General features: G+C 50.1%; 1 protein-coding gene across 1 annotated transcript in view; it reads left to right on the top strand.

The window, feature by feature from the left end:
- Positions 1-12,036, top strand: part of LOC146788697 (vomeronasal type-2 receptor 26-like) — a 377,173-nt gene that overhangs the window by 294,036 nt on the left and 71,101 nt on the right. The window contains exon 2 of the mRNA XM_085630077.1: positions 10,288-10,518. Within this exon, the coding sequence (XP_085486203.1) occupies positions 10,288-10,518 (231 nt within the window). The remainder of the gene's footprint in view (positions 1-10,287; positions 10,519-12,036) is intronic.

Below are 12,036 nucleotides of genomic sequence, written 5' to 3'. Positions count from 1 at the left end.
CTTTCCTGTCTGTAGCTCTCGTGTTTGTCTCTGGCCTCTTTCCTGTCTGTAGCTCTCGTGTTTGTCTCTGGCTGTTTCCTGTCTGGAGCTCTCGTGTTTGTCTCTACCTCTTTCCTGTCTGGAGCTCTTGTGTTTGTCTCTGACCTCTTTCCTGTCTGGAGCTCTTGTGTTTGTCTCTGGCCTCTTTCCTGTCTGGAGCTCTCGTGTTTGTCTCTGGCCTCTTTCCTGTCTGGAGCTCCCGTGTTTGTCTCTGGCTTCTTTCCTGTCTGGAGCTCTCGTGTTTGTCTCTGGCCTCTTTCCTGTCTGGAGCTCTCGTGTTTGTTTCTGGCCTCTTTCCTGTCTGGAGCTCTCGTGTTTGTCTCTGGCCTCTCTCCTGTCTGGAGCTCTCGTGTTTGTCTCTGGCTTCTTTCCTGTCTGTAGCTCTCGTGTTTGTCTCTGCCTCTTTCCTGTCTGGAGCTCTCATGTTTGTTTCTGGCCTCTTTCCTGTCTGGAGCTCTCGTGTTTCTCTCTGGCCTCTTTCCTGTCTGGAGCTCTCGTGTTTGTTTCTGGCCTCTTTCCTGTCTGGAGCTCTCGTGTTTGTCTCTGGCTTCTTTCCTGTCTCGAGCTCTTCTGTTTGTCTCTGACCTCTTTCCTGTCTGGAGCTCTTGTGTTTGTCTCTGGCCTCTTTCCTGTCTGGACGTGTTTGTCTCTGGCCTCTTTCCTTTCTGCAGCTCTCGTGTTTGTCTCTGGCCTCTTTCCTGTCTGGAGCTCTCGTGTTTGTCTCTGGCCTCTTTCCTATCTGGAGCTCTCGTGTTTGTCTCTGGCCTCTTTCCTGTCTGGAGCTCTTGTGTTTGTTTCTGGCCTCTTTCCTGTCTGGAGCTCTCGTGTTTGTCTCTGGCCTCTTTCCTGTCTGGAGCTCTCATGTTTGTCTCTGCCTCTCTCCTGTCTGGAGCTCTCATGTTTGTTTCTGGCGTCTTTCCTGTCTGGAGCTCTCGTGTTTGTCTCTGGCCTCTTTCCTGTCTGGAGCTCTCGTGTTTGTCTCTGCCTCTCTCCTGTCTGGAGCTCTCATGTTTGTTTCTGGCGTCTTTCCTGTCTGGAGCTCTCGTGTTTGTCTCTGGCCTCTTTCCTGTCTGGAGCTCTCGTGTTTGTTTCTGGCCTCTTTCCTGTCTGGAGCTCTCGTGTTTGTCTCTGGCTTCTTTCCTGTCTGGAGCTCTCGTGTTTGTCTCTGGCCTCTTTCCTGTCTGGAGCTCTTGTGTTTGTCTCTGGCCTCTTTCCTGTCTGGAGCTCTCGTGTTTGTCTCTGCCTCTTTCCTGTCTGGAGCTCTCGTGTTTGTTTCTGGTCTCTTTCCTGTCTGCAGCTCTCGTGTTTGTCTCTGGCCTCTTTCCTGTCTGGAGCTCTCGTGTTTGTCTCTGGCTTCTTTCCTGTCTGGAGCTCTCGTGTTTGTCTCTGCCTCTTTCCTGTCTGGAGCTCTCGTGTTTGTTTCTGGCCTCTTTCCATTCTGCAGCTCTCGTGTTTGTCTCTGGCTTCTTTCCTGTCTGGAGCTCTCGTGTTTGTCTCTGCCTCTTTCCTGTCTGGAGCTCTCGTGTTTGTTTCTGGCCTCTTTCCTTTCTGCTGCTCTCGTGTTTGTCTCTGGCCTCTTTCCTGTCTGTAGCTCTCGTGTTTGTCTCTGGCCTCTTTCCTGTCTGTAGCTCTCGTGTTTGTCTCTGGCTGTTTCCTGTCTGGAGCTCTCGTGTTTGTCTCTACCTCTTTCCTGTCTGGAGCTCTTGTGTTTGTCTCTGACCTCTTTCCTGTCTGGAGCTCTTGTGTTTGTCTCTGGCCTCTTTCCTGTCTGGAGCTCTCGTGTTTGTCTCTGGCCTCTTTCCTGTCTGGAGCTCTCGTGTTTGTTTCTGGCCTCTTTCCTGTCTGGAGCTCTCGTGTTTGTCTCTGGCCTCTTTACTGTCTGGAGCTCTCGTGTTTGTCTCTGGCCTCTTTCCTTTCTGCAGCTCTCGTGTTACTCTCTGGCCTCTTTCCTGTCTGGAGCTCTCGTGTTTGTCTCTGGCCTCTTTCCTGTCTGGAGCTCTCGTGTTTGTCTCTGGCCTCTTTCCTGTCTGGAGCTCTCGTGTTTGTCTCTGGCCTCTTTCCTGTCTGGAGCTTTCGTGTTTGTCTCTGGCCTCTTTCCTGTCTGGAGCTCTCGTGTTTGTTTCTGGCCTCTTTCCTGTCTGGAGCTCTCGTGTTTGTTTCTGGCCTCTTTCCTGTCTGGAGCTCTCGTGTTTGTTTCTGGCCTCTTTCCTGTCTGGAGCTCTCGTGTTTGTCTCTGGCTTCTTTCCTGTCTGGAGCTCTCGTGTTTGTCTCTGCCTCTTTCCTGTCTGGAGCTCTCATGTTTGTTTCTGGCCTCTTTCCTGTCTGGAGCTCTTGTGTTTGTCTCTGGCCTCTTTCCTGTCTGGAGCTCTCGTGTTTGTTTCTGGCCTCTTTCCTGTCTGGAGCTCTCGTGTTTGTCTCTGGCTTCTTTCCTGTCTGGAGCTCTCGTGTTTGTCTCTGGCCTCTTTCCTGTCTGGAGCTCTTGTGTTTGTCTCTGGCCTCTTTCCTGTCTGGAGCTCTCGTGTTTGTCTCTGCCTCTTTCCTGTCTGGAGCTCTCGTGTTTGTTTCTGGTCTCTTTCCTGTCTGCAGCTCTCGTGTTTGTCTCTGGCCTCTTTCCTGTCTGGAGCTCTCGTGTTTGTCTCTGGCTTCTTTCCTGTCTGGAGCTCTCGTGTTTGTCTCTGCCTCTTTCCTGTCTGGAGCTCTCGTGTTTGTTTCTGGCCTCTTTCCTTTCTGCAGCTCTCGTGTTTGTCTCTGGCCTCTTTCCTGTCTGTAGCTCTCGTGTTTGTCTCTGGCCTCTTTCCTGTCTGTAGCTCTCGTGTTTGTCTCTGGCTGTTTCCTGTCTGGAGCTCTCGTGTTTGTCTCTACCTCTTTCCTGTCTGGCGCTCTTGTGTTTGTCTCTGACCTCTTTCCTGTCTGGAGCTCTCGTGTTTGTTTCTGGCCTCTTTCCTGTCTGGAGCTCTCGTGTTTGTCTCTGGCCTCTTTCCTGTCTGGAGCTCTCGTGTTTGTTTCTGGCCTCTTTCCTGTCTGGAGCTCTTGTGTTTGTCTCTGACCTCTTTCCTGTCTGGAGCTCTCGTGTTTGTCTCTGGCCTCTTTCCTGTCTGGAGCTCTCGTGTTTGTCTCTGGCCTCTTTCCTGTCTGGAGCTCTCGTGTTTGTCTCTGGCCTCTTTCCTGTCTGGAGCTCTCGTGTTTGTTTCTGGCCTCTTTCCTGTCTGGAGCTCTCGTGTTTGTCTCTGGCCTCTCTCCTGTCTGGAGCTCTTGTGTTTGTCTCTGACTTCTTTCCTGTCTGTAGCTCTCGTGTTTGTCTCTGCCTCTTTCCTGTCTGGAGCTCTCATGTTTGTTTCTGGCCTCTTTCCTGTCTGGAGCTCTCGTGTTTGTCTCTGGCCTCTTTCCTGTCTGGAGCTCTCGTGTTTGTTTCTGGCCTCTTTCCTGTCTGTAGCTCTCGTGTTTGTCTCTGGCTGTTTCCTGTCTGGAGCTCTCGTGTTTGTCTCTACCTCTTTCCTGTCTGGAGCTCTTGTGTTTGTCTCTGACCTCTTTCCTGTCTGGAGCTCTCGTGTTTGTTTCTGGTCTCTTTCCTGTCTGCAGCTCTCGTGTTTGTCTCTGGCCTCTTTCCTGTCTGGAGCTCTCGTGTTTGTCTCTGGCTTCTTTCCTGTCTGGAGCTCTCGTGTTTGTCTCTGCCTCTTTCCTGTCTGGAGCTCTCGTGTTTGTTTCTGGCCTCTTTCCATTCTGCAGCTCTCGTGTTTGTCTCTGGCTTCTTTCCTGTCTGGAGCTCTCGTGTTTGTCTCTGCCTCTTTCCTGTCTGGAGCTCTCGTGTTTGTTTCTGGCCTCTTTCCTTTCTGCTGCTCTCGTGTTTGTCTCTGGCCTCTTTCCTGTCTGTAGCTCTCGTGTTTGTCTCTGGCCTCTTTCCTGTCTGTAGCTCTCGTGTTTGTCTCTGGCTGTTTCCTGTCTGGAGCTCTCGAGTTTGTCTCTACCTCTTTCCTGTCTGGAACTCTTGTGTTTGTCTCTGACCTCTTTCCTGTCTGGAGCTCTTGTGTTTGTCTCTGGCCTCTTTCCTGTCTAGAACTCTCGTGTTTGTCTCTGGCCTCTTTCCTGTCTGGAGCTCTCGTGTTTGTTTCTGGCCTCTTTCCTGTCTGGAGCTCTTGTGTTTGTCTCTGGCCTTTTTACTGTCTGGAGCTCTCGTGTTTGTCTCTGGCCTCTTTCCTTTCTGCAGCTCTCGTGTTACTCTCTGGCCTCTTTCCTGTCTGGAGCTCTCGTGTTTGTCTCTGGCCTCTTTCCTGTCTGGAGCTCTCGTGTTTGTCTCTGGCCTCTTTCCTGTCTGGAGCTCTCGTGTTTGTCTCTGGCCTCTTTCCTGTCTGGAGCTCTCGTGTTTGTCTCTGGCCTCTTTCCTGTCTGGAGCTCTCGTGTTTGTCTCTGGCCTCTTTCCTGTCTGGAGCTCTCGTGTTTGTCTCTGGCCTCTTTCCTATCTGGAGCTCTCGTGTTTGTTTCTGGCCTCTTTCCTGTCTGGAGCTCTCGTGTTTGTCTCTGGCCTCTTTCCTGTCTGGAGCTCTCGTGTTTGTCTCTGGCTTCTTTCCTGTCTGGAGCTCTCGTGTTTGTCTCTGCCTCTTTCCTGTCTGGAGCTCTCATATTTGTTTCTGGCCTCTTTCCTGTCTGGAGCTCTTGTGTTTGTCTCTGGCCTCTTTCCTGTCTGGAGCTCTCGTGTTTGTTTCTGGCCTCTTTCCTGTCTGGAGCTCTCGTGTTTGTCTCTGGCTTCTTTCCTGTCTGGAGCTCTCGTGTTTGTCTCTGGCCTCTTTCCTGTCTTGAGCTCTTGTGTTTGTCTCTGGCCTCTTTCCTGTCTGGAGCTCTCGTGTTTGTCTCTGCCTCTTTCCTGTCTGGAGCTCTCGTGTTTGTTTCTGGTCTCTTTCCTGTCTGCAGCTCTCGTGTTTGTCTCTGGCCTCTTTACTGTCTGGAGCTCTCGTGTTTGTCTCTGGCCTCTTTCCTTTCTGCAGCTCTCGTGTTACTCTCTGGCCTCTTTCCTGTCTGGAGCTCTCGTGTTTGTCTCTGGCCTCTTTCCTGTCTGGAGCTCTCGTGTTTGTCTCTGGCCTCTTTCCTGTCTTGAGCTCTTGTGTTTGTCTCTGGCCTCTTTCCTGTCTGGAGCTCTCGCGTTTGTCTCTGCCTCTTTCCTGTCTGGAGCTCTCGTGTTTGTTTCTGGTCTCTTTCCTGTCTGGAGCTCTCGTGTTTGTCTCTGGCCTCTTTACTGTCTGGAGCTCTCGTGTTTGTCTCTGGCCTCTTTCCTTTCTGCAGCTCTCGTGTTACTCTCTGGCCTCTTTCCTGTCTGGAGCTCTCGTGTTTGTCTCTGGCCTCTTTCCTGTCTGGAGCTCTCGTGTTTGTCTCTGGCCTCTTTCCTGTCTGGAGCTCTCGTGTTTGTCTCTGGCCTCTTTCCTGTCTGGAGCTTTCGTGTTTGTCTCTGGCCTCTTTCCTGTCTGGAGCTCTCGTGTTTGTTTCTGGCCTCTTTCCTGTCTGGAGCTCTCGTGTTTGTTTCTGGCCTCTTTCCTGTCTGGAGCTCTCGTGTTTGTTTCTGGCCTCTTTCCTGTCTGGAGCTCTCGTGTTTGTCTCTGGCTTCTTTCCTGTCTGGAGCTCTCGTGTTTGTCTCTGCCTCTTTCCTGTCTGGAGCTCTCATGTTTGTTTCTGGCCTCTTTCCTGTCTGGAGCTCTTGTGTTTGTCTCTGGCCTCTTTCCTGTCTGGAGCTCTCGTGTTTGTTTCTGGCCTCTTTCCTGTCTGGAGCTCTCGTGTTTGTCTCTGGCTTCTTTCCTGTCTGGAGCTCTCGTGTTTGTCTCTGGCCTCTTTCCTGTCTGGAGCTCTTGTGTTTGTCTCTGGCCTCTTTCCTGTCTGGAGCTCTCGTGTTTGTCTCTGCCTCTTTCCTGTCTGGAGCTCTCGTGTTTGTTTCTGGTCTCTTTCCTGTCTGCAGCTCTCGTGTTTGTCTCTGGCCTCTTTCCTGTCTGGAGCTCTCGTGTTTGTCTCTGGCTTCTTTCCTGTCTGGAGCTCTCGTGTTTGTCTCTGCCTCTTTCCTGTCTGGAGCTCTCGTGTTTGTTTCTGGCCTCTTTCCTTTCTGCAGCTCTCGTGTTTGTCTCTGGCCTCTTTCCTGTCTGTAGCTCTCGTGTTTGTCTCTGGCCTCTTTCCTGTCTGTAGCTCTCGTGTTTGTCTCTGGCTGTTTCCTGTCTGGAGCTCTCGTGTTTGTCTCTACCTCTTTCCTGTCTGGCGCTCTTGTGTTTGTCTCTGACCTCTTTCCTGTCTGGAGCTCTCGTGTTTGTTTCTGGCCTCTTTCCTGTCTGGAGCTCTCGTGTTTGTCTCTGGCCTCTTTCCTGTCTGGAGCTCTCGTGTTTGTTTCTGGCCTCTTTCCTGTCTGCAGCTCTTGTGTTTGTCTCTGACCTCTTTCCTGTCTGGAGCTCTCGTGTTTGTCTCTGGCCTCTTTCCTGTCTGGAGCTCTCGTGTTTGTCTCTGGCCTCTTTCCTGTCTGGAGCTCTCGTGTTTGTCTCTGGCCTCTTTCCTGTCTGGAGCTCTCGTGTTTGTTTCTGGCCTCTTTCCTGTCTGGAGCTCTCGTGTTTGTCTCTGGCCTCTCTCCTGTCTGGAGCTCTTGTGTTTGTCTCTGACTTCTTTCCTGTCTGTAGCTCTCGTGTTTGTCTCTGCCTCTTTCCTGTCTGGAGCTCTCATGTTTGTTTCTGGCCTCTTTCCTGTCTGGAGCTCTCGTGTTTGTCTCTGGCCTCTTTCCTGTCTGGAGCTCTCGTGTTTGTTTCTGGCCTCTTTCCTGTCTGTAGCTCTCGTGTTTGTCTCTGGCTGTTTCCTGTCTGGAGCTCTCGTGTTTGTCTCTACCTCTTTCCTGTCTGGAGCTCTTGTGTTTGTCTCTGACCTCTTTCCTGTCTGGAGCTCTCGTGTTTGTTTCTGGTCTCTTTCCTGTCTGCAGCTCTCGTGTTTGTCTCTGGCCTCTTTCCTGTCTGGAGCTCTCGTGTTTGTCTCTGGCTTCTTTCCTGTCTGGAGCTCTCGTGTTTGTCTCTGCCTCTTTCCTGTCTGGAGCTCTCGTGTTTGTTTCTGGCCTCTTTCCATTCTGCAGCTCTCGTGTTTGTCTCTGGCTTCTTTCCTGTCTGGAGCTCTCGTGTTTGTCTCTGCCTCTTTCCTGTCTGGAGCTCTCGTGTTTGTTTCTGGCCTCTTTCCTTTCTGCTGCTCTCGTGTTTGTCTCTGGCCTCTTTCCTGTCTGTAGCTCTCGTGTTTGTCTCTGGCCTCTTTCCTGTCTGTAGCTCTCGTGTTTGTCTCTGGCTGTTTCCTGTCTGGAGCTCTCGAGTTTGTCTCTACCTCTTTCCTGTCTGGAACTCTTGTGTTTGTCTCTGACCTCTTTCCTGTCTGGAGCTCTTGTGTTTGTCTCTGGCCTCTTTCCTGTCTAGAACTCTCGTGTTTGTCTCTGGCCTCTTTCCTGTCTGGAGCTCTCGTGTTTGTTTCTGGCCTCTTTCCTGTCTGGAGCTCTCGTGTTTGTCTCTGGCCTTTTTACTGTCTGGAGCTCTCGTGTTTGTCTCTGGCCTCTTTCCTTTCTGCAGCTCTCGTGTTACTCTCTGGCCTCTTTCCTGTCTGGAGCTCTAGTGTTTGTCTCTGGCCTCTTTCCTGTCTGGAGCTCTCGTGTTTGTCTCTGGCCTCTTTCCTGTCTGGAGCTCTCGTGTTTGTCTCTGGCCTCTTTCCTGTCTGGAGCTCTCGTGTTTGTCTCTGGCCTCTTTCCTGTCTGGAGCTCTCGTGTTTGTCTCTGGCCTCTTTCCTGTCTGGAGCTCTCGTGTTTGTCTCTGGCCTCTTTCCTATCTGGAGCTCTCGTGTTTGTTTCTGGCCTCTTTCCTGTCTGGAGCTCTCGTGTTTGTCTCTGGCCTCTTTCCTGTCTGGAGCTCTCGTGTTTGTCTCTGGCTTCTTTCCTGTCTGGAGCTCTCGTGTTTGTCTCTGGCCTTTTTACTGTCTGGAGCTCTCGTGTTTGTCTCTGGCCTCTTTCCTTTCTGCAGCTCTCGTGTTACTCTCTGGCCTCTTTCCTGTCTGGAGCTCTCGTGTTTGTCTCTGGCCTCTTTCCTGTCTGGAGCTCTCGTGTTTGTCTCTGGCCTCTTTCCTGTCTGGAGCTCTCGTGTTTGTCTCTGGCCTCTTTCCTGTCTGGAGCTCTCGTGTTTGTCTCTGGCCTCTTTCCTGTCTGGAGCTCTCGTGTTTGTCTCTGGCCTCTTTCCTGTCTGGAGCTCTCGTGTTTGTCTCTGGCCTCTTTCCTATCTGGAGCTCTCGTGTTTGTTTCTGGCCTCTTTCCTGTCTGGAGCTCTCGTGTTTGTCTCTGGCCTCTTTCCTGTCTGGAGCTCTCGTGTTTGTCTCTGGCTTCTTTCCTGTCTGGAGCTCCCGTGTTTGTCTCTGCCTCTTTCCTGTCTGGAGCTCTCATATTTGTTTCTGGCCTCTTTCCTGTCTGGAGCTCTTGTGTTTGTCTCTGGCCTCTTTCCTGTCTGGAGCTCTCGTGTTTGTTTCTGGCCTCTTTCCTGTCTGGAGCTCTCGTGTTTGTCTCTGGCTTCTTTCCTGTCTGGAGCTCTCGTGTTTGTCTCTGGCCTCTTTCCTGTCTTGAGCTCTTGTGTTTGTCTCTGGCCTCTTTCCTGTCTGGAGCTCTCGTGTTTGTCTCTGCCTCTTTCCTGTCTGGAGCTCTCGTGTTTGTTTCCGGTCTCTTTCCTGTCTGCAGCTCTCGTGTTTGTCTCTGGCCTCTTTCCTGTCTGGAGCTCTCGTGTTTGTCTCTGGCTTCTTTCCTGTCTGGAGCTCTCGTGTTTGTCTCTGCCTCTTTCCTGTCTGGAGCTCTCGTGTTTGTTTCTGGCCTCTTTCCTTTCTGCAGCTCTCGTGTTTGTCTCTGGCCTCTTTCCTGTCTGTAGCTCTCGTGTTTGTCTCTGGCCTCTTTCCTGTCTGTAGCTCTCGTGTTTGTCTCTGGCTGTTTCCTGTCTGGAGCTCTCGTGTTTGTCTCTACCTCTTTCCTGTCTGGAGCTCTTGTGTTTGTCTCTGACCTCTTTCCTGTCTGGAGCTCTTGTGTTTGTCTCTGGCCTCTTTCCTGTCTGGAGCTCTCGTGTTTGTCTCTGGCCTCTTTCCTGTCTGGGGCTCTCGTGTTTGTTTCTGGCCTCTTTCCTGTCTGGAGCTCTCGTGTTTGTCTCTGGCCTCTTTCCTGTCTGGAGCGCTTGTGTTTGTCTCTGGCCTCTTTCCTTCCTGCAGCTCTCGTGTTTGTCTCTGGCCTCTTTCCTTTCTGCAGCTCTCGTGTTTGTCTCTGTGAACGTGTTCTGATGTCTGTGCGCATGCCGCATGGTGCGTTTTGTGGTAAATGTTTACTGAGAATGGCATGGGATTTTTTGAAGTGGCATAATGGCATAATTTCAGGAATTGCCCATAGCAACTGTATCGCCAAATCCCAAAACGGTTGAGAATTCCACCAGCGTACTTTAAATTTGGTCCAGGGCTAAACCTCATGAACTGAAGACATCCATTCACCTATAAGGAGCCAGATGAGGGGAAGGCATTCTTAAACACCTGGGGGCCTTTGGAAGAAAAGTAGTAGTTTGTTGACATTGATACTACTGCACAAAAATAGGTTTTTCCAACTTTTGTTCTTTTCTCTCTAGGGGCCACTCACTGTACGGACATGTGTATGTAGGACTCATGAATGTGTATGTGTGTATAATTCCTAAAATAAATAACACATAGAAACACATCTGAGGGTCTCCATCATAACTTCCAAGGAGGCGATTGTGAGACTCCCAGAAGTAAAGAACCATCCTTACCACCATGAGGACAGGGAACCACAAGTTACCAAAGTGAAAGGATCCAACACTTCTTAGGACATCCTTCGAAGAGAAGAACATAAGGATGTAACTCAAGACCTGAGTGTTTCAGTCATTTACTCCATCCCTCTCCACCCTACATGAAAGAGGCATCTCAGACAGAAATGATCCAATGTAGAGCTAGATATACTGATAAGTCAACCAGAGCATCGGCCACAATTCCTGCTCTGCGTTGCGTGAGAGGGAGAGAGAAGAACAGCCTCCTATCTGCTCCGGTTTGGTGACCCTGCTCCTGTCTTCCCTGTCATAGAGCCCAAAGGGGCTGCCTTAGTGCCACAAACAGACCGTTGCACCAAAGTCCAAGCTCTGTAGCTGTCAATGTTCAAAGGAGGACTGTTGCTGCACACTGTATGTTACATTCATAACATGTATTATTGTCCTATTTCTATGTTTTCTTTCTTTTTGACAGTTGAATAAATATATGCGTGAACTTCATTTTAAAACTTCCTCTGGTGATGACGTCTTCTTTGACGCTCAAGGGAACATGCCAAGTTCACACTTTGACATTTTAAACTGGGTTGTCCATTCTTCCCATAATGCTATAAATACCAGAGTGGGACGCTTCACTATGAACTCTGAGGACGAAGGGCAGTTCTCCATCAATGACAGCGCCATCCAGTGGCACCCTGCCTTTACACAGGTAAGAACAATCACACAGGGTAAGAAAGAACTTGTAAAAATAATCAGCATTAGAAATAGATGATGAAACGAGTGCCAAAAGTTGCTAAAATTCAGCCAAAGCAGAGTTATGAATGGACTGGTCACGTTAGTCTCTACCTGCAGTTCAGCTTCTTTTGTCTTTGTTTCTAATTCAAGTCTAAATTCTAGTTCTGATGTTGATCCTTTCCTTAAAATGTTAAATATTGACTCCTCAAGGGGCTCACCTCCTCATTAAAGGACTCTTCTAATCCTCGAATGCTCTTCAGGTCCTGGAAGACGCTTCTTCTTAATGGGCCTTACTCCTTGGATCGCCCTTCTCCCCATTGAAATACTGTCTCCTCCTTGACAGGACTCTTCTCTGCCTTGAAGGTTCTTTCGCTACTTGATGAGAGTCTTCTCTGCCTTAATGCCTCTTCCCCTCATTAACGGGAATTGGATCTGCCTTGAAGGTTCTTCCACTTCTTGATGGGAGTCTTCTTTGCCTTGAAGGCTCTTTCCTCCTTGAAATGAGTCTTCTCTGCCTTGATGTCTCTTACGTTCCTTGATCGGAGTCTTCGCTGCCTTGAAGGCTCTTTTCCTCCTTGACTGGAGTCTTCTTTGCCTTGAAGGTTCTTCCCCTCCTTGAAGGGAGACTTCTCTGTCTTGAAGTTTCTTCCCCTCCTATACTGGAGTCTTCCCCGCCTTGAAGGCTCTTCCCCTTCTTGATGGAGAGTCTTTTCTGCTTTGTAGGCTCTTCTCCTCTACAACTGGAGTCTTTACTGCTTTGAAGGCTGTTACCTTCCTTGATTGGAGTCTTAGCTGTCTGGAAGACTCTCTTCCTACTTGAAGGAAGTCTTCTCTGCCTTGAAGGTTTTTCCAATCCTTGATGGGAGTCTTCTCTGTCTTGAAGGCTCATCCCCTCCTTGACGGGAGTCTTCTCTGCCTTGTAGTCTCTTACCCTCCTAGAGGGGAGTCTTCCATGCTTTGAAGGCTCTTTCCATCCTTGATGGGAGTCCTCTCTACCTTGAAGGCTCTTCCACTCCTTGACAGGAGTCTTCTCTGTCATTTAGGCTCTTTCCTTCCTCGACGAGAGTCTTCTCTGCCTTGAAGACTCTTCTCATCCTCAAAAGCTCTAACCTTCCAAGAAGACTCTTCTCCATAATGGTCCTTTCTCCTAGGAAAGCCCTTCTTCCCTTTGAAAATTGTCCCCTCTTTTATTGGAGTCTTCTCTGCCTTGAAGGCACTTTCCCTCCTTTACGGGAGTCTTCTCTGCATTTATGGCTGTTCCTCTCCTTGACACGACTCTTCTCTGCCTTGATGGATTTTACCCTCCTTGACGGGAGTCTTCTCTTCCTTAAAGGCTATTCCCTTCATCAATGGAAGCCATCTCTGCCTTGGAGGTTATTCCCCACCTTGACATGAGTCTTCTCTACCCTGAAGGCTCTTTCCCTCCTTGACGGGAGTCTTCTCTGTCTTGACGGCTATTTCCCTCCTTGATGAGATTCTTCTCTGCCTTGAA

Source organism: Triturus cristatus, chromosome 10, assembly GCF_964204655.1.
Source record: "Triturus cristatus chromosome 10, aTriCri1.1, whole genome shotgun sequence".
Taxonomy (NCBI): Eukaryota; Metazoa; Chordata; class Amphibia; order Caudata; family Salamandridae; genus Triturus; species Triturus cristatus.
The sequence above is the reverse complement of the archived record's forward strand: the minus strand, read 5'-3'. Positions and strand labels throughout refer to the sequence as shown.